The sequence below is a fragment of the Salvelinus alpinus genome, chromosome 11 (assembly GCF_045679555.1).
Source record: "Salvelinus alpinus chromosome 11, SLU_Salpinus.1, whole genome shotgun sequence".
In the NCBI taxonomy this organism is placed as follows: Eukaryota; Metazoa; Chordata; class Actinopteri; order Salmoniformes; family Salmonidae; genus Salvelinus; species Salvelinus alpinus.
In genome coordinates, this window is record NC_092096.1 from 74142398 (window position 1) to 74163353 (window position 20956).

The 20956-nt window shown below is 44.1% G+C and overlaps 1 protein-coding gene across 5 annotated transcripts in view; it reads right to left on the bottom strand.

The window, feature by feature from the left end:
* Positions 1–20956, bottom strand: part of tfr2 (transferrin receptor 2) — a 93125-nt gene that overhangs the window by 51236 nt on the left and 20933 nt on the right. For 4 of the 5 annotated variants that reach the window (XM_071334241.1, XM_071334238.1, XM_071334239.1 and 1 more), the window contains exons 2-7: positions 17423–17471; positions 16669–16888; positions 14797–14983; positions 13818–13958; positions 11377–11488; positions 4894–5136 (exon numbers count right to left, since the gene is read on the bottom strand). In XM_071334241.1, the coding sequence (XP_071190342.1) occupies positions 4894–5136; positions 11377–11488; positions 13818–13958; positions 14797–14983; positions 16669–16888; positions 17423–17455 (936 nt within the window). In that variant the 5' untranslated portion in view covers positions 17456–17471. Of the gene's footprint in view, positions 1–4893; positions 5137–11376; positions 11489–13817; positions 13959–14796; positions 14984–15093; positions 15120–16668; positions 16889–17422; positions 17472–20956 lie in introns of those variants that run through there. The other variant, XM_071334242.1, reaches the window with a different exon arrangement.

Genomic DNA, 20956 nt, shown 5'->3' on the forward strand with positions numbered 1-20956 from the left:
TTAAACGGCCAGTGTAAGTTTACTCGCGTTATTGCCTTAAAGGGCCAGTGTAAGTTTACTTGAGTTATTGCCTTAAAGGGCCAGTGTAAGTTTACTCTAGTTATTGCCTTAAAGGGCCAGTGTAAGTTTACTCTAGTTATTGCCTTAAAGGGCCAGTGTAAGTTTACTCTAGTTATTGCCTTAAAGGGCCAGTGTAAGTTTACTATAGTTATTGACTTAAAGGGCCAGTGTAAGTTTACTCTAGTTATTGCCTTAAAGGGCCAGTGTAAGTTTACTCGAGTTATTGCCTTAAAGGGCCAGTGTAAGTTTACTCGAGTTATTGCCTTAAAGGGCCAGTGTAAGTTTACTCGAGTTATTGCCTTAAAGGGCCAGTGTAAGTTTACTCGAGTTATTGCCTTAAAGGGCCAGTGTAAGTTTACTCTAGTTATTGCCTTAAAGGGCCAGTGTAAGGTTACTATAGTTATTGCCTTAAAGGGCCAATGTAAGTTTACTCTAGTTATTGCCTTAAAGGGCCAGTGTAAGTTTACTCTAGTTATTGCCTTAAAGGGCCAGTGTAAGTTTACTATAGTTATTGCCTTAAAGGGCCAGTGTAGGTTTACTCGAGTTATTGCCTTAAAGGGCCAGTGTAAGTTTCCTTTCGTTATTGCCTTAAAGGGCCAGTGTTTGATTTGGAGCATTTGCCATGTTTGAGAATTTTGGAACATTTCCCAAGCTAACTGTTAAGCCTTTTGAGTTAATACATTACCCAAAAAGGTCTACAACTACACCATCGAGAGCATCCTGACTGGTTGCATCACTGTCTGGTATGGCAACTGCTCGGCCTCCGACCGCAAGGCACTACAGAGGGTAGTGCGTACGGCCCAGTACATCAATGGGGCTAAGCTTCCTGCCATCCAGGACCTCTACACCAGGCGGTGTCAGAGGAAGGCCCTAAAAATTGTCAAAGACTCCAGCCATCCTAGTCATAGACTGTCCCCTCTGCTACCGCATGGCAAGCGGTACCGGAGCGCCAAGTCTAGGTCCAAGAGGCTTCTAAACAGCTTCTACCCCCAAGCCATAAGACTCCTGAACACTTAATCAAATGGCTACCCAGACTCTTTGCATTGCCCCCCCACTCCCCACTCTCTTTTACGCTGCTGCTACTCTCTGTTTATTGTCTATGCACAGTCACTTTAATAACTCTACCTACATGTACATTTTACCTCAATTACCTCGACTAACCGGTGCCCCCGCACATTGACTCTGTACCGGTACCCCTGTATACAGCCTCCACATTGACTCTGTACCGGTATCACCTGTATATAGCCTCCACATTGACTCTGTACCGGTACCACCTGTATATAGCCTCCACATTGACGCTGTACTGGTACCCCCTGTATATAGCCTCCACATTGACTCTGTACCGGTACCCCCTGTATACAGCTTCCACATTGACTCTGTACCGGTACCCCCTGTATACAGCCTCCACATTGACTCTGTACCGGTACCCCCTGTATATAGCCTCCACATTGACTCTGTACCGGTACCCCCTGTATACAGCCTCCACATTGACTCTGTACCGTAACACCCTGTATATAGCCTCCACATTGACTCTGTACCGGTACCCCCTGTATATAGCCTCCACATTGACTCTGTACCGGTACCCCCTGTATACAGCCTCCACATTGACTCTGTACCGGTACCCCCTGTATATAGCCTCCACATTGACTCTGTACCGGTACCCCCTGTATATAGCCTCCACATTGACTCTGTACCGTAACACCCTGTATATAGCCTCCACATTGACTCTGTACCGGTACCCCCTGTATATAGCCTCCACATTGACTCTGTACCGGTACCCCCTGTATATAGCCTCCACATTGACTCTGTACCGGTACCCCCTGTATATAGCCTCCACATTGACTCTGTACCGGTACTCCCTGTGTATAGCCTCCACATTGACTCTGTACCGGTACCCCCTGTATATAGCCTCGCTATTGTTATTTAATATTTTTTACTTAACACGTATTTTTCTTAAAACTGCATTGTTGGTTAAAGGTTTGTAAGTAAGCATTTCACTGTAAAGTGAAATGTTGTATTTACCATTTCACTGTAAGGTCTACACCTGTTGTATTCGGCGCATGTGACAAAGACAATTTCATTTGCCCAATGAATTGCCTTGTCTAACCCTTGGTTTTGCACAACCTGCTCCACCGACTTGCATCATATCCCTCTAGGATTCCGCAGAGATTTTTTTGTGATCTGCGGGTTAAAAATATTGATTTTGCTGCGGCAATTATGACATTTTGCACGGCAATATGCAATGATTTTGTCCAACTTGTCACGAGGGAAAGTTTATTGGAGTGTGGCTTGATCGAAGCATGTTATGTGGTAAATGTGAGGTGATTGGTTGAAATCGGTGTGTCTGTAACATACAGTGGGGATAAAATGCAATAAAATGCAAATTAATTACTTAAAAATCATACAATGTGATTTTCTGGATTTTTGTTTTAGATTCCGTCTCTCACAGTTGAAGTGTACCTATGATAACAATTACAGACCTCTACATGCTTTGTAAGTAGGAAAACCTGCAAAATCGGCAGTGTATCAAATACTTGTTCTCCCCACTGTATGTGTTCTGATATAGCGGTGTTACATACGTGGTCTGATATAGCAGTGTTACATACGTGGTCTGATATAGCAGTGTTACATACGTGGTCTGATATAGCCGTGTTACATACGTGGTCTGATATAGCCGTGTTACATACGTGGTCTGATATAGCAGTGTTACATACGTGGTCTGATATAGCGGTGTTACATACGTGGTCTGATATAGCAGTGTTACATACGTGGTCTGATATAGCAGTGTTACATACGTGGTCTGATATAGCTGTGTTACATACGTGGTCTGATATAGCAGTGTTACATACGTGGTCTGATATAGCAGTGTTACATACGTGGTCTGATATAGCAGTGTTACATACGTGGTCTGATATAGCAGTGTTACATACGTGGTCTGATAATAGCAGTGTTACATACGTGGTCTGATATAGCAGTGTTACATACGTGTTCTGATATAGCAGTGTTACATACGTGGTCTGATATAGCAGTGTTACATACGTGGTCTGATATAGCAGTGTTACATACGTGGTCTGATATAGCAGTGTTACATACGTGGTCTGATAATAGCAGTGTTACATACGTGGTCTGATATAGCAGTGTTACATACGTGTTCTGATATAGCAGTGTTACATACGTGGTCTGATATAGCAGTGTTACATACGTGGTCTGATATAGCGGTGTTACATACGTGGTCTGATATAGCGGTGTTACATACGTGGTCTGATATAGCAGTGTTACATACGTGGTCTGATATAGCAGTGTTACATACGTGGTCTGATATAGCAGTGTTACATACGTGGTCTGATATAGCAGTGTTACATACGTGGTCTGATATAGCAGTGTTACATACGTGGTCTGATATAGCAGTGTTACATACGTGGTCTGATATAGCAGTGTTACATACGTGGTCTGATATAGCAGTGTTACATACGTGGTCTGATATAGCAGTGTTACATACGTGGTCTGATATAGCGGTGTTACATACGTGGTCTGATATAGCGGTGTTACATACGTGGTCTGATATAGCCGTGTTACATACGTGGTCTGATATAGCAGTGTTACATACGTGGTCTGATATAGCAGTGTTACATACGTGGTCTGATATAGCAGTGTTACATACGTGGTCTGATATAGCCGTGTTACATACGTGGTCTGATATAGCAGTGTTACATACGTGTTCTGATATAGCAGTGTTACATACGTGGTCTGATATAGCAGTGTTACATACGTGGTCTGATATAGCAGTGTTATATACGTGGTCTGATATAGCCGTGTTACATACGTGGTCTGATATAGCAGTGTTACATACGTGGTCTGATATAGCAGTGTTACATACGTGGTCTGATATAGCGGTGCTACATACGTGGTCTCATATAGGGGTGTTACATACGTGGTCTGATATAGCAGTGTTACATACGTGGTCTGATATAGCAGTGTTACATACGTGGTCTGATATAGCCGTGTTACATACGTGGTCTGATATAGCAGTGTTACATACGTGGTCTGATATAGCGGTGTTACATACGTGGTCTGATATAGCAGTGTTACATACGTGGTCTGATATAGCAGTGTTACATACGTGGTCTGATATAGCGGTGCTACATACGTGGTCTGATATAGCCGTGTTACATACGTGGTCTGATATAGCGGACGTGGTCTGATATAGCAGTGTTACATACGTGGTCTGATATAGCGGTGTTACATACGTGGTCTGATATAGCAGTGTTACATACGTGGTCTGATATAGCGGTGTTACATACGTGGTCTGATATAGCAGTGTTACATACGTGGTCTGATATAGCAGTGTTACATACGTGGTCTGATATAGCAGTGCAACATACGTGGTCTGATATAGCCGTGTTACATACGTGGTCTGATATAGCCGTGTTACATACGTGGTCTGATATAGCAGTGTTACATACGTGGTCTGATATAGCGGTGTTACATACGTGGTCTGATATAGCAGTGTTACATACGTGTTCTGATATAGCGGTGTTACATACGTGGTCTGATATAGCAGTGTTACATACGTGGTCTGATATAGCCGTGTTACATACGTGGTCTGATATAGCCGTGTTACATACGTGGTCTGATATAGCGGTGTTACATACGTGGTCTGAAATAGCAGTGTTACATACGTGGTCTGATATAGCGGCGTTACATACGTGGTCTGATATAGCAGTGTTACATACGTGGTCTGATATAGCGGCGTTACATACGTGGTCTGATATAGCGGTGTTACATACGTGGTCTGATATAGCGGACGTGGTCTGATATAGCAGTGTTACATACGTGGTCTGATATAGCGGTGTAACTGTTCAGCCCCAGGCGTCGAGGGTCCTGAGGGATGTCAGCAGGATCTGGGTAGATCAAGGCTCCTCCTGCTCCAGCCTTCTGAGCCAATAGCACCTTCTCAGCATAACTAACCCCGCCCCCCACACGCATCACTACCACGCAGCCAACCACAGACACTCCCGCAGACCGCAGCCAGTCAAAATCCTCCTGGCGGCCGTAATTTACATACACCACGCCCCCCTGTAGAGAGAGACATGAAGTCAGAGGTACAAAAGACTAACCACACATACACATATTCACACAAATATAAAAACACACACGTTCTTCTTTTACTAACCTTGTAGGGACACAATTGATTCCCATTCAAAATCATATTTTCCCTTAAACCTAACCATAACCCCAAAACGAACCCTAATTCTAACCATAACCCCAAACCTAACCCTAATTCTAACCATAACCCCAAAACGAACCCTAATTCTAACCATAACCCCAAACCTAACCCTAATTCTAACCATAACCCCAAAACGAACCCTAATTCTAACCATAACCCCAAACCTAACCCTAATTCTAACCATAACCCCAAAACGAACCCTAATTCTAACCATAACCCCAAACCTAACCCTAATTCTAACCATAACCCCAAAACGAACCCTAATTCTAACCATAACCCCAAACCTAACCCTAATTCTAACCATAACCCCAAAACGAACCCTAATTCTAACCATAACCCCAAAACGAACCCTAATTCTAACCATAACCCCAAAACGAACCCTAATTCTAACCATAACCCCAAAACGAACCCTAATTCTAACCATAACCCCAAACGAACCCTAATTCTAACCATAACCCCAAAACGAACCCTAATTCTAACCATAACCCCAAACCTAACCCTAATTCTAACCATAACCCCAAAACGAACCCTAATTCTAACCATAACCCCAAACCTAACCCTAATTCTAACCATAACCCCAAAACGAACCCTAATTCTAACCATAACCCCAAACCTAACCCTAATTCTAACCATAACCCCAAAACGAACCCTAATTCTAACCATAACCCCAAAACGAACCCTAATTCTAACCATAACCCCAAAACCTAACCCTAATTCTAACCATAACCCCAAAACGAACCCTAATTCTAACCATAACCCCAAAACCTAACCCTAATTCTAACCATAACCCCAAAACGAACCCTAATTCTAACCATAACCCCAAACCTAACCCTAATTCTAACCATAACCCCAAAACGAACCCTAATTCTAACCATAACCCCAAAACGAACCCTAATTCTAACCATAACCCCAAACCTAACCCTAATTCTAACCATAACCCCAAAACGAACCCTAATTCTAACCATAACCCCAAACCTAACCCTAATTCTAACCATAACCCCAAAACCTAACCCTAATTCTAACCATAACCCCAAAACCTAACCCTAATTCTAACCATAACCCCAAACCTAACCCTAATTCTAACCATAACCCCAAAACCTAACCCTAATTCTAACCATAACCCCAAAACCTAACCCTAATTCTAACCATAACCCCAAAACCTAACCCTAATTCTAACCATAACCCCAAACGAACCCTAATTCTAACCATAACCCCAAAACCTAACCCTAATTCTAACCATAACCCCAAACGAACCCTAATTCTAACCATAACCCCAAAACGAACCCTAATTCTAACCATAACCCCAAAACGAACCCTAATTCTAACCATAACCCCAACCTAACCCTAATTCTAACCATAACCCCAAAACGAACCCTAATTCTAACCGTAACCCCAAAACGAACCCTAATTCTAACCATAACCCCAAACGAACCCTAATTCTAACCATAACCCCAAACGAACCCTAATTCTAACCATAACCCCAAACGAACCCTAATTCTAACCATAACCCCAAAACGAACCCTAATTCTAACCATAACCCCAAAACGAACCCTAATTCTAATCATAACCCCAAAACCTAACCCTAATTCTAACCATTACCCCAAACGAACCCTAATTCTAACCATAACCCCAAAACGAACCCTAATTCTAACCATAACCCCAAAACGAACCCTAATTCTAACCATAACCCCAACCTAACCCTAATTCTAACCATAACCCCAAAACGAACCCTAATTCTAACCATAACCCCAAAACGAACCCTAATTCTAACCATAACCCCAAACGAACCCTAATTCTAACCATAACCCCAAACGAACCCTAATTCTAACCATAACCCCAAACGAACCCTAATTCTAACCATAACCCCAAAACGAACCCTAATTCTAACCATAACCCCAAAACGAACCCTAATTCTAACCATAACCCCAAACGAACCCTAATTCTAACCATAACCCCAAACGAACCCTAATTCTAACCATAACCCCAAAACGAACCCTAATTCTAACCATAACCCCAAAACGAACCCTAATTCTAACCATAACCCCAAAACGAACCCTAATTCTAACCATAACCCCAAAACGAACCCTAATTCTAACCATAACCCCAAAACGAACCCTAATTCTAACCATAACCCCAAAACGAACCCTAATTCTAACCATAACCCCAAAACGAACCCTAATTCTAACCATAACCCCAAAACGAACCCTAATTCTAACCATAACCCCAAACGAACCCTAATTCTAACCATAACCCCAAACGAACCCTAATTCTAACCATAACCCCAACCTAACCCTAATTCTAACCATAACCCCAACCTAACCCTAATTCTAACCATAACCCCAAAACGAACCCTAATTCTAACCATAACCCCAACCTAACCCTAATTCTAACCATAACCCCAACTAACCTAGCCCAAACAAACCTAACCCTAACCATAACCCCAAAACCTAACCCTAATTCTAACCATAACCCCAAACGAACCCTAATTCTAACCATAACTACCCCGAAAACGAACCCTAAGTATAGGTTTCCGTAACCCCGAAAACGAACCCTAATTCTAACCATAACCCCAACCTAACCCTAATTCTAACCATAACCCCAAAACGAACCCTAATTCTAACCGTAACCCCAAAACGAACCCTAATTCTAACCATAACCCCAAACGAACCCTAATTCTAACCATAACCCCAAAACGAACCCTAATTATTAACCATAACCCCAAACGAACCCTAATTCTAACCATAACCCCAAACGAACCCTAATTCTAACCATAACCCCAAACGAACCCTAATTCTAACCATAACCCCAAAACGAACCCTAACTCTAACCATAACCCCAAAACGAACCCTAATTCTAATCATAACCCCAAAACCTAACCCTAATTCTAACCATTACCCCAAACGAACCCTAATTCTAACCATAACCCCAAAACGAACCCTAATTCTAACCACACACCCCAAAACGAACCCTAATTCTAACCATAACCCCAAAACGAACCCTAATTCTAACCATAACCCCAAACGAACCCTAATTCTAACCATAACCCCAAACGAACCCTAATTCTAACCATAACCCCAAAACGAAACCCTAATTCTAACCATAACCCCAACCTAACCCTAATTCTAACCATAACCCCAAAACCTAACCCTAATTCTAACCATAACCCCAAACGAACCCTAATTCTAACCATAACCCCAAACGAACCCTAATTCTAACCACTAACCCTTCTAACCATAACCCCAAACGAACCCTAATTCTAACCATAACCCCAAACGAACCCTAATTCTAACCATAACCCCAAAACGAACCCTAATTCTAACCATAACCCCAACCTAACCCTAATTCTAACCATAACCCCAAAACGAACCCTAATTCTAACCGTAACCCCAAAACGAACCCTAATTCTAACCATAACCCCAAACGAACCCTAATTCTAACCATAACCCCAAAACGAACCCTAATTCTAACCATAACCCCAAACGAACCCTAATTCTAACCATAACCCCAAACGAACCCTAATTCTAACCATAACCCCAAACGAACCCTAATTCTAACCATAACCCCAAAACGAACCCTAATTCTAACCATAACCCCAAAACGAACCCTAATTCTAATCATAACCCCAAAACCTAACCCTAATTCTAACCATTACCCCAAACGAACCCTAATTCTAACCATAACCCCAAAACGAACCCTAATTCTAACCATAACCCCAAAACGAACCCTAATTCTAACCATAACCCCAACCTAACCCTAATTCTAACCATAACCCCAAAACGAACCCTAATTCTAACCATAACCCCAAAACGAACCCTAATTCTAACCATAACCCCAAACGAACCCTAATTCTAACCATAACCCCAAACGAACCCTAATTCTAACCATAACCCCAAACGAACCCTAATTCTAACCATAACCCCAAAACGAACCCTAATTCTAACCATAACCCCAAAACGAACCCTAATTCTAACCATAACCCCAAACGAACCCTAATTCTAACCATAACCCCAAACGAACCCTAATTCTAACCATAACCCCAAAACGAACCCTAATTCTAACCATAACCCCAAAACGAACCCTAATTCTAACCATAACCCCAAAACGAACCCTAATTCTAACCATAACCCCAAAACGAACCCTAATTCTAACCATAACCCCAAAACGAACCCTAATTCTAACCATAACCCCAAAACGAACCCTAATTCTAACCATAACCCCAAAACGAACCCTACTTCTAACCATAACCCCAAACGAACCCTAATTCTAACCATAACCCCAAACGAACCCTAATTCTAACCATAACCCCAACCTAACCCTAATTCTAACCATAACCCCAACCTAACCCTAATTCTAACCATAACCCCAAAACGAACCCTAATTCTAACCATAACCCCAACCTAACCCTAATTCTAACCATAACCCCAACCTAACCCTAATTCTAACCATAACCCCAAAACGAACCCTAATTCTAACCATAACCCCAAAACGAACCCTAATTCTAACCATAACCCCAAAACGAACCCTAATTCTAACCATAACCCCAAACGAACCCTAATTCTAACCATAACCCCAAACGAACCCTAATTCTAACCATAACCCCAAACGAACCCTAATTCTAACCATAACCCCAAAACGAACCCTAATTCTAACCATAACCCCAAAACGAACCCTAATTCTAACCATAACCCCAAACGAACCCTAATTCTAACCATAACCCCAAACGAACCCTAATTCTAACCATAACCCCAAAACGAACCCTAATTCTAACCATAACCCCAAAACGAACCCTAATTCTAACCATAACCCCAAAACGAACCCTAATTCTAACCATAACCCCAAAACGAACCCTAATTCTAACCATAACCCCAAAACGAACCCTAATTCTAACCATAACCCCAAAACGAACCCTAATTCTAACCATAACCCCAAAACGAACCCTAATTCTAACCATAACCCCATGAATAGTATTTTTCCAAGTGGTGACCGGCAAAATGTCACCAATTGGTTGAATTTATGTTTGTTTACTACTCTTATAGGCACTTCTGGTCTTCCAGTATAGTTAAACATGTTCACACAAACACTCTGTGTGTTACTGTAGCGATAACGCTGTAGGGTTTGGGTGATATACAGTACCAGTCAAAAGTTTGGACAGACCTACTCATTATTTTTCATTATTTTACTATTTTCTACATTGTAGAATAATAGGGAAGACATCAACACTATGAAATAACAGACTCGGAATCATGTAGTAACCAAAAAAGTGTTAAACAAATCTAAATATATTTTAGATTCTTCAAAGTAGCCACCCTTCGCCTTAATGACAGCTTGCACACTCTTGGCATTCTCTCAACCAGCTTCACCTGGAATGCTTTCCCAACAGTCTTGAAGGAGTTCCCACATATGCTGAGCACTTCTTGGCTGCTTTTTCTTCACTTTGCGGTCCAACTCATCCCAAACCATCTCAATTGGGTTGAGGTTGGATGATTGTGGAGGCCAAGTTATCTGATGCAGCACTCCATCACTCTCCTTCTTTGTCAAATAGCCCTTACACAGCCTAGATGTGTGTTGGGTCATTGTCCTGTTGAAAAACAAATGATAGACCCACTAAGACCAAACCAGATGGGATGGCGTATAGCTGCAGAATGCTGTGGTAGCCATGCTGGTTAAGTGTGCCTTGAATTCTAAATAAATCACAGGTAGTGTCACCAGCATAGCACCCCCACATCTCCTCCGCCATGCTTCACGGCGGGAACATTCTCCTCCATGCTTCACGGTGGGAACCACACATGCGGAGATCATCCGTTAACCTACTCTGCATCTCACAAAGACATGGCGGTTGGAACCAAAACTTAAAATTTGGGCTCATCAGACCAAAGGACAGATTTGTGTTTCTTGGCTCAAGCAAGTCTCTTTTGATTTGTTTAACACTTTTTTGGTTACTACATGATTCCATATGTGTTATTTTATATTCTTGATGTCTTCACTATTATTCTACAATGTAGAAAATAGTAAAAAATAAAGAAAAACCCTGGAATGAGTAGGTGTGTCTTTTGACCGGATTGTGTGTGTAGTACATTTAAACAAGTTACCGTGGCAGTGCCGATAGCGCTGTAGGCACAGTAGGAGTCTGGATCTTCCAGAGGAATCTCCTCCAACACCTCTCCCTGTGAATCCACCATCCATAGAGAGTTCCTCTGGATCCTACACACACACACACACGCGCAAGCAGACGCACACACACACACACACACACACATTATACACTACACACACTATGCACTACGAAAGTATTCACCCCTGTTGGCATTTTTCCTATTTTGTTGCCTGGAATTAAAATAGATTTTTCTATCATTTGTATCGACCATTTCGAATCCCACCGTACCTTCTCCGTTATGCAATCTGGTTTCCGAGCCGGTCATGGGTGCACCTCAGCCACGCTCAAGGTCCTAAACGATATCATAACCGCCATCGATAAGAGACAATACTGTGCAGCTGTATTCATCGACCTGGCCAAGACTTTCGACTCTGTCAATCACCATATTCTTATCGGCAGTCCCTACCGATGAAAAAAATCTCCACAGCATGATGCTGCCACCACCATGCTTCACTGTGGGGATGGTGTTCTCGGGGTGATGAGAGGTGTTGGGTTTGCGCCAGATATAGCGTTTTCCTTGATGGCCAAAAAGCTACATTTTAGTCTCATCTGACGAGAGTACCTTCTTCCATATGTCTGGGGAGTCTCCCACATGCCTTTCAGCAAACACCAAACATGTTTGCTAATTTTCTTCTGGACACTCTTCCGTAAAGCCCAGCTCTGTGGAGTGTACGGCATAAAGTGGTCCTATGGACAGATACTCCAATCTCCGCTGTGGAGTTTTGCATCTCCTTCAGGGTTATCTTTGGTCTCTCTGTTGCCTCTCTGATTAATGCCCTCCTTGCCTGGTCCGTGAGTTTTGGTGGGCGGCCCTGTCTTGGCAGGTTTGTTGTGGTGCCATATTCTTTCCATTTTTTAATAATGGATTTAATGGTGCTCTGTGGGAAGTTTAAAGATTCTGATATTTTTTTATAACCCAACCCTGATCTGTACTTCTCCACAACTTTGTTCCCTGACCTGTTTGGAGAGCTCCTCGGTCTTCTTCCCCTTGCTTAGTGGTGTTGCAGACTCTGGGGCCTTTCAGAACAGGTGTATATATACTGAGATCATGTGACAGATCATGTGACACTTAGATCATGTGACTAACACTTAGATTGCACACAGGTGAACTTTATTTAACTAATTATGTGACTTCTGAAGGTAATTGGTTGCACCAGATGTTATTTAGGGGCTTCTTATATATATGCACGCACCACTTTTCCATTTTAAATGTTTAGATTTTTTTTTTAAACAAGTATTTTTTTATTTCACTTCACCAATTCGGACTAATTTCTGTATGTTCATTACATGAAATACAAATAAAAATAAATTTAAATTACAGGTTGTAATGCAACAAAATAGGAAAACACCAAGGGGGATGAATACTTTTGCAAGGCACTACACATACTATACACTACACACACTATATACACTACACATACTATACACTACACACACAACACATACTATACACACTACACACACACTACACATACTATACACACTACACACACACTACACATACTATACACTACACACACTATATACACTACACATACTATACACTACACACACTACACATACTATACACACTACACACACACTACACACACTATACACTACACATACACTACACATACTATATACACTACACACACTACACATACTATACACACTACACATACTATACACTACACACACTATATACACTACACATACTATACACTACACACACTATATACACTACACATACTATACACTACACACACTATATACACTACACATACTATATACACTACACACACTACACATACTATACACACTACACACACACTACACATACTATACACTACACACACTATATACACTACACACACTACACATACTATACACACTACACACACACTACACATACTATACACTACACACACTATATACACTACACATACTATACACTACACACACTACACATCTATACACACTACACACACACACTATACACTACACACACACTACACATACTATACACTACACACTCTACACATACTATACACTACACACACTATATACACTACACATACTATACACTACACACACTACACATACTATACACACTACACACACACTACACACACTATACACTACACACACACTACACATACTATATACACTACACACACTACACATACTATACACACTACACATACTATACACTACACATACTATACACTACACACACTATATACACGACACATACTATACACTACACACACTACACATACTATACACACTACACACACACTACACATACTATACACTACACACACACACTACACATACTATATACACTACACACACTACACACGTTACACCCTCAGCTCCTCCTCACCCACCTACCTGGAGGGGAACTGTAGTGTAGCATAGTGTGAGTCGGTCCAGGTGTGGTCCATGTGGAGATCTTTAAACGTCGCTAGTATCTCTGCTGCCAGAGCTGTCCCCTCCGAGGACCCCGATGGGTGGGTCGTCCTGCTGACTCGCCTGACCAAAAATATACACTGTTATAATACAGATACACCTCTAGCCAGGTGTGTGTGTTTCTGTGTGTTTCTGTGTGTGTGTCACTGTGTGTGTGTGTGTCTCTGTGTGTGTGTCTCTGTGTGTGTGTCACTGTGTGTGTGTCTCTGTGTGTGTGTGTGTGTGTGTGTCTCCGTGTGTGTCTCTGTATGTGTGTGTGTCTCCGTGTGTGTGTGTATGTGTACCTCTGTGTATGTGTATGTGTCTCTCTGTCTGTGTGTGTGTGTGTGTGTGTGTGTGTCTCTCTGTGTGTGTGTGTGTGTGTGTGTGTGTGTGTGTGTGTGTGTGTGTGTGTGTGTGTGTGTGTGTGTGTGTGTGTGTGTGTGTGTGTGTGTCTCCGTGTGTGTGTGTGTGTGTGTGTGTCCGTGTGTGTCTGTCTCTCTGTGTGTGTGTGTGTGTGTCTGTGTGTGTCTATGTGTGTGTGTCTCTGTGTGTGTGTCTCCGTGTGTGTGTGTGTTTGTGTGTGTGTGTGTGTGTGTCTCAGTGTGTGTGTGTGTGTCTCCGTGTGTGTGTGTGTGTGTGTGTGTGTGTGTGTGTGTGTGTGTGTGTGTGTGTGTGTGTGTGTGTGTGTGTGTGTGTGTGTGTGTGTGTGTGTGTGTGTGTGTGTGTGTGTGTGTGTGTGTGTGTGTGTGTGTGTGTGTGTGTGTGTGTGTGTGTGTGTGTGTGTGTGTGTGTGTGTCTCCGTGTGTGTGTGTGTGTGTCTCTGTGTGTGTCTCCGTGTCTGTGTGTGTCTCCGTGTGTGAGTGTGTCTCCATGTGTGTATGTGTGTGTGTGTGTGTGTGTGTGTGTGTGTGTGTGTTACCTGACAGTGCTCTCTATCCTCTCGTCTTGCAAGTATTTCTTCAGCATGTCCCGTAGTTCCCCCAGGTATATACCCCCCACCTGGTTGTCATGGTCTGTTCCAGGCTTATCCTCCGCAGGGACCATCTCCCCCTCAACACCACAGTAGTGGCACGACCCACGGAACGCCACGTAGCCCAATAGAAACGCTGCACAAAGACAGAGCCATGCCCCCAGAACCCTTAGAGCCAACCATAACACACTAGCATAGCAAAGGTGGAGAGAGAGTGTGTGTGTGTGTGTGTGTGTGTGTGTTTACCTGTAGTGAATATGAGTGTTGAGAGACAGTGTGTGTGTGTGTGTGTGTGTGTGTGTGTGTGTGTGTGTGTGTGTGTGTGTGTGTGTGTGTGTGTGTGTGTGTGTGTGTGTGTGTGTGTGTGTGTGTGTGTGTGTGTGTGTGTTTACCTGTAGTGAATATGAGTGTTGAGAGACAGTGTGTGTGTGTGTGTGTGTGTGTGTGTGTGTGTGTGTGTGTGTGTGTGTGTGTGTGTGTGTGTGTGTGTGTGTGTGTGTGTGTGTGTGTGTGTGTGTGTGTGTGTGTGTGTGTTTACCTGTAGTGAATATGAGTGTTGAGAGACAGTGTGTGTGTGTGTGTGTGTGTGTGTGTGTGTGTGTGTGTGTGTGTGTGTGTGTGTGTGTGTGTGTGTGTGTGTGTGTTTACCTGTAGTGAATATGAGTGTTGAGAGACAGTGTGTGTGTGTGTGTGTGTGTGTGTTTACCTGTAGTGAATATGAGTGTTGAGAGACAGTGTGTGTGTGTGTGTGTGTGTGTGTGTGTGTGTGTGTGTGTGTGTGTGTGTGTGTGTGTGTGTGTGTGTGTGTGTGTGTGTGTGTGTGTGTGTGTGTGTGTGTGTGTGTGTGTGTGTTACCTGTAGTGAATATGAGTGTTGAGAGACAGTGTGTGTGTGTGTGTGTGTGTGTGTGTGTGTGTGTGTGTGTGTGTGTGTGTGTGTGTGTGTGTGTGTGTGTGTGTGTGTGTGTGTGTGTGTGTGTGTGTGTGTGTGTGTTTATATGAGTGTTGAGAGACAGTGTGTGTGTGTGTGTGTGTGTGTGTGTGTGTGTGTGTGTGTGTGTGTGTGTGTGTGTGTGTGTGTGTGTGTGTGTGTGTGTGTGTGTGTGTGTGTGTGTGTGTGTGTGTGAGTGTGTGTGTGTGTGTGTGTGTGTGTGTGTGTGTGTGTGTGTGTGTGTGTGTGTGTGTGTGTGTGTGTGTGTGTGTGTTTACCTGTAGTGAATATGAGTGTTGAGAGACAGTGTGTGTGTGTGTGTGTGTGTGTATGTGTGTGTGTGTGTGTGTGTGTGTGTGTGTGTGTGTGTGTGTGTGTGTGTGTGTGTGTGTGTGTGTGTGTGTGTGTGTGTGTGTGTTTACCTGTAGTGAATATGAGTGTTGAGAGACAGGTGTGTGTGTGTGTGTGTGTGTGTGTGTGTGTGTTACCTGTAGTGAATATGAGTGTTGAGAGACAGTGTGTGTGTGTGTGTGTGTGTGTGTGTGTGTGTGTGTGTGTGTGTGTGTGTGTGTGTGTGTGTGTGTGTGTGTGTGTGTGTGTGTGTGTTTACCTGTAGTGAATATGAGTGTTGAGAGACAGTGTGTGTGTGTGTGTGTGTGTGTGTGTGTGTGTGTGTGTGTGTGTGTGTGTGTGTGTGTGTGTGTGTGTGTGTGTGTGTGTGTGTGTGTGTGTGTGTGTGTGTGTGTGTGTGTGTTTACCTGTAGTGAATATGAGTGTTGAGAGACATGTGTGTGTGTGTGTGTGTGTGTGTGTGTGTGTGTGTGTGTGTGTGTGTGTGTGTGTGTGTGTGTGTGTGTGTGTGTGTTACCTGTGTGTGTGTGTGTGTGTTACCTGTAGTGAATATGAGTGTTGAGAGACAGAGGTAGATTACGGTCTTCCTGTGATGCAGCGGTTGCCGTAACATCAAGGCTGTGATGTCACCTTTAGGCTCCGCTTCCAGCTCCTCCTCAGACTCTGGTTGGTCGAGCTTCAACTCAATCCCACCCACCTCATTACCCTCAGCCCCTCCTACTGAGTGACGATGATAGACAGTGCAGGAAGAGGAGGGAGGCTGGAAGGAGAGAGAGAAGTATTAGATACACTTGTCCCTCTCTCCCTCCTCCCCCTATCCCTCTCCCGCTCCTCCCCCTATCCCTTCTCTCTCCCTCATCCCTGTCCCTCTCTCTCCCTCCTCCCCCCGTCCCTCCCTCATTCTCTCCCTCCCTCCTCCCCTTGTCCCTCCCTCCCTCCTCCCCCGTGCCTCCCTCATTCCCTTGTCCCTCCCTCCCTCCTCCCCCGTCCCTCCCTCATTCCCTCATTCCCTTGTCCCTCCCTCCCTCATTCCCTTGTCCCTCCCTCCCTCCCTCATTCCCTTGTCCCTCCCTCCCTCCTCCCCCGTCCCTCCCTCATTCCCTCATTCCCTTGTCCCTCCCTCCCTCCTCCCCTTGTCCCTCCCACTCTCCCTCCTCCCCTTGTCCCTCCCTCTCTCCTTCCTCCCCCAGTCCCTCCCTCTCGCCCTCCTCCCCTTGTCCCTCCCTCTCTCCTTCCTTCCCCAGTCCCCTTGTCCCTCCCTCCTCCCCTTGTCCCTCCCTCTCGCCCTCCTCACCTGTCTCAGCAGTGTTCTTCTAATGGTGTCCATGTGTCAACTCTCTGATCTGAGAGTGAGAGAAAATTCATATGATGTAATATTCTACAGAAAATACAAATCATTTTCTTTCTCCATCTGTCGCTTTCAGCACACACACACACACACACACACACACACACACACACACACACACACACACACACACACACACACACACACACACACACACACACACACACACACACACACACACACACACACACACACACACACACACACACACACACACTCAGTTGATTGGATTTTGACCACCTTTACTCCACACACAGAGACGCATACAAAGCCTCACCCTCCATTTGGCAAATCTGACTATAATTATATCCTCCTGATTTCTGCTTACAAGCAAAAACTAAAGCAGGAAGTACCAGTGACTCGCTCAATACGGAAGTGGTCAGATGATGTGGATGCTACAGCACTGTTTTGTAGCACAGACTGGAATATGTTCCAGGATTCAGCCAATGAGTTAGTAACTATAAGGAGCAGTTCTCTCTCTGTGGGTCGAACCCCAAGAAGTTCTGGAAAACGGTTACAGACCTGGAGAATAAACCCTCCTCCTCACAGCTGCCCGTGTCCCTTAATGTTGATGTGGTTGTTACTGACAAGAAGCACATGGCTGAGCTCGTTAATCAATCACTTCATTAAGTCAGGGTTCCAATTTGACTCAGCCTCCTTGCACAACATTTCCCCTTCTCCCTCCCTTCTAATGTGACTAGACCCAATGCTTCTCCCTCTTTTCCACAAAGTTTCTCCCTGCAGACTCGAGGTGCTAAAGGAGCTCCTTAAACTTGACCCCAAAAAACATCTGGGTCAGATGGTTTAGACCCTCTCCTCTTTAAGGTTGCTGCCCCCATCATCGCCAGGCCTATCTCCAACCTTTTTAACCCGTCTCTCCTCTCTGGGGAGGTTCCCATTGCTTGGAAGGCAGCCACGGTGAATCCTTAATTAAACACACTTAGTCCTCTATTTAAAGGGGGAGATCAAGCTGATCTTAACTGTTACTTTGCCCTGTTTATCAAAAGTGTTGGATAAACTTGTCAATAATCCACTGACTGGCTGTCTTGATGTCTATAGTATTCTCTCTGGTTTGCAATCTGGTTTTCGTTCAGGTTATGGATGTGTCACTGCAACCTTAAAGGTCCTAAATGATGTCCCCATTGCCCTTGATTCTAAGCAATGTTGTGCAGCTATTTTTATTGACTTTGCCAAAGCTTTTGATACGGTAAACCATTCCATTCTTGTGTGCCGGCTAAGGAGTATTGGTGTCTCTGAAGGACCTTTGGGCTGGTTTGCTAACTACCTCTCTCAAAGAGTGCAGTGTATAAAGTCATAAAATCTGCTGTCTCGGCCACTGCCTGTCACCAAGGGAGTACCCCAAGGCTCGATCCTAGGTCCCACGCTCTTCTCAATTTACATCAACAACATAGCTCAGGCAGTAGGAAGCTCTCTTATCCATTTATATGCAGATGATAAGGTTTTATACTCTGCTGGCCCTCCCCTGATTTTGTGTTAAACGCTCTACAACATAGCTTTCTTAGTGTCCAACAAGCTTTCTCTGCCCTTAACCTTGTTCTGAACACCTCCAAAACAAAGGTCATGTGGTTTGGTGAGAAGAATGCCGGTGATGCATTACGCAGACTGCACCACCCTCTGAAGCGCCCTGCGGTTGAGGGCGGTGCAGTTTCCGTACCAGGCGGTGATAAAGCCCGACAGGATGCTCTCGATTGTGCATCTGTAAAAGTTTGTGAGGGTTTTAGGTGACAAGCCAAATTTCTTCAGCCTCCTGAGGTTGAAGAGGCGCTGTTGCGCCTTCTTCACTACGCTGTCTGTGTGGGTGGACCATTTCAGTTTGTCTGTGATGTGTACGCCGAGGAACAATCATCTCCTTTGTTTTGTTGACTTTGAGTGTGAGGTTATTTTCCTGACACCACACTCCGAGGGCCCTCACCTCCTCCCTGTAGGCTGTCTCATCATTGTTGGTAATCAAGCCTACCACTGTAGTGTCGTCTGCAAACTTGATGATTGAGTTGGAGGCGTGCATGGCCACGCAGTCATGGGTGAACAGGGAGTACAGGAGAGGGCTCAGAACGCACCCTTGTGGGGCCCCAGTGTTGAGGGTCAGCGAAGTGGAGATGTTGTTTCCTAGCTTCACCACCTGGGGGCGGCCCGTCAGAAAGTCCATGACCTAATTGCACAGGGCGGGGTTGAGACCCAGGGCCTTAAGCTTAATTAAATCAAATAAAATCAAATGATGAGCATGGAGGTGTTGAATGCTGTAGTCAATTTTATATAATTTTTTTATTTCACCTTTATTTAACCAGGTAGGCCAGTTGAGAACAAGTTCTCATTTACAACTGCGACCTGGCCAAGATAAAGCAAAGCAGTACGACACAAACAACAACACAGAGTTACACATGAAATAAACAAACGTACAGTCAATAACACAATAGAAAAATCTATATACAGTGTGTGCAAATGAGGTAAGATAAGGGAGGTAAGGCAATAAATAGGCCATAGTGGCAAATTAATTACAATTTAGCAAATTAACACTGGAGTGATAGATGTGCAGATGATGATGTGCAAGTAGAGATACTGGTGTGCAAAAGACCAAAAAAGTAAATAAAAACAATATGGGATGAGGTAGGTAGATTGGATGGGCTATTTACAGATGGACTGTGTACAGCTGCAGCAATCGGTAAGCTGCTCAGACAGCTGGTGCTTAAAGTTAGAGAGGGAGATAAGTCTCCAGCTTCAGCGATTTTTGCAATTCGTTCCAGTCATTGGCAGCAGAGAACTGGAAGGAAAGGCGGCCAAAGCAGGTGTTGGCTTTGGGGATGACCAGTGAGATATACCTGCTGGAGCGCGTGCTACGAGTGGGTGTTGTTAAGGTGACCAGTGAGCTGAGATAAGGCGGAGCTTTACCTAGCAAAGGCTTATAGATGACCTGGATGACCAATGAACAGCATTCTTACATAGGTATTCCTCTTGTCCAGATGGGATAGGGCAGTGTGATGGCGATTCCATCTTCTGTGGACCCGTTGCAATGGTGTGCAAACTGAAGTGGGTCTAGGGTGGCGGGTAAGGTGGAGGGGGTATGATCCTTAACTAGACTCTCAAAGCACTTCATGACAGGAGCGCTACGGGGCGATAGTCATTTAGTTCAGTTACCTTTTCCTTCTTTGGTACAGGAACAATGTTGGCCATCTTGAAGCATGTGGGGACAGCAGACTGGGATAGGGAGCGATTGAATATGTCCGTAATAACACCAGCCAGCTGGTCTCCGCTCTGAGGACGCGGATAGGGATGCCGTCTGGGCCAGCAGCCTTGCGAGGGTTAACACGTTTAAACGAGAGAAGGAGAAGGGGGGGCAGTCCTTGTTAGCGGGCCGCGTCGGTGGCACTGTATTATCCTCAAAGTGGGCAAAGAAGGTGATTAGTTTGTCTGGAAGCAAGACGTTGGTGTCCGTGACGTGGCTGGTTTTCTTTTTGTAGTCCG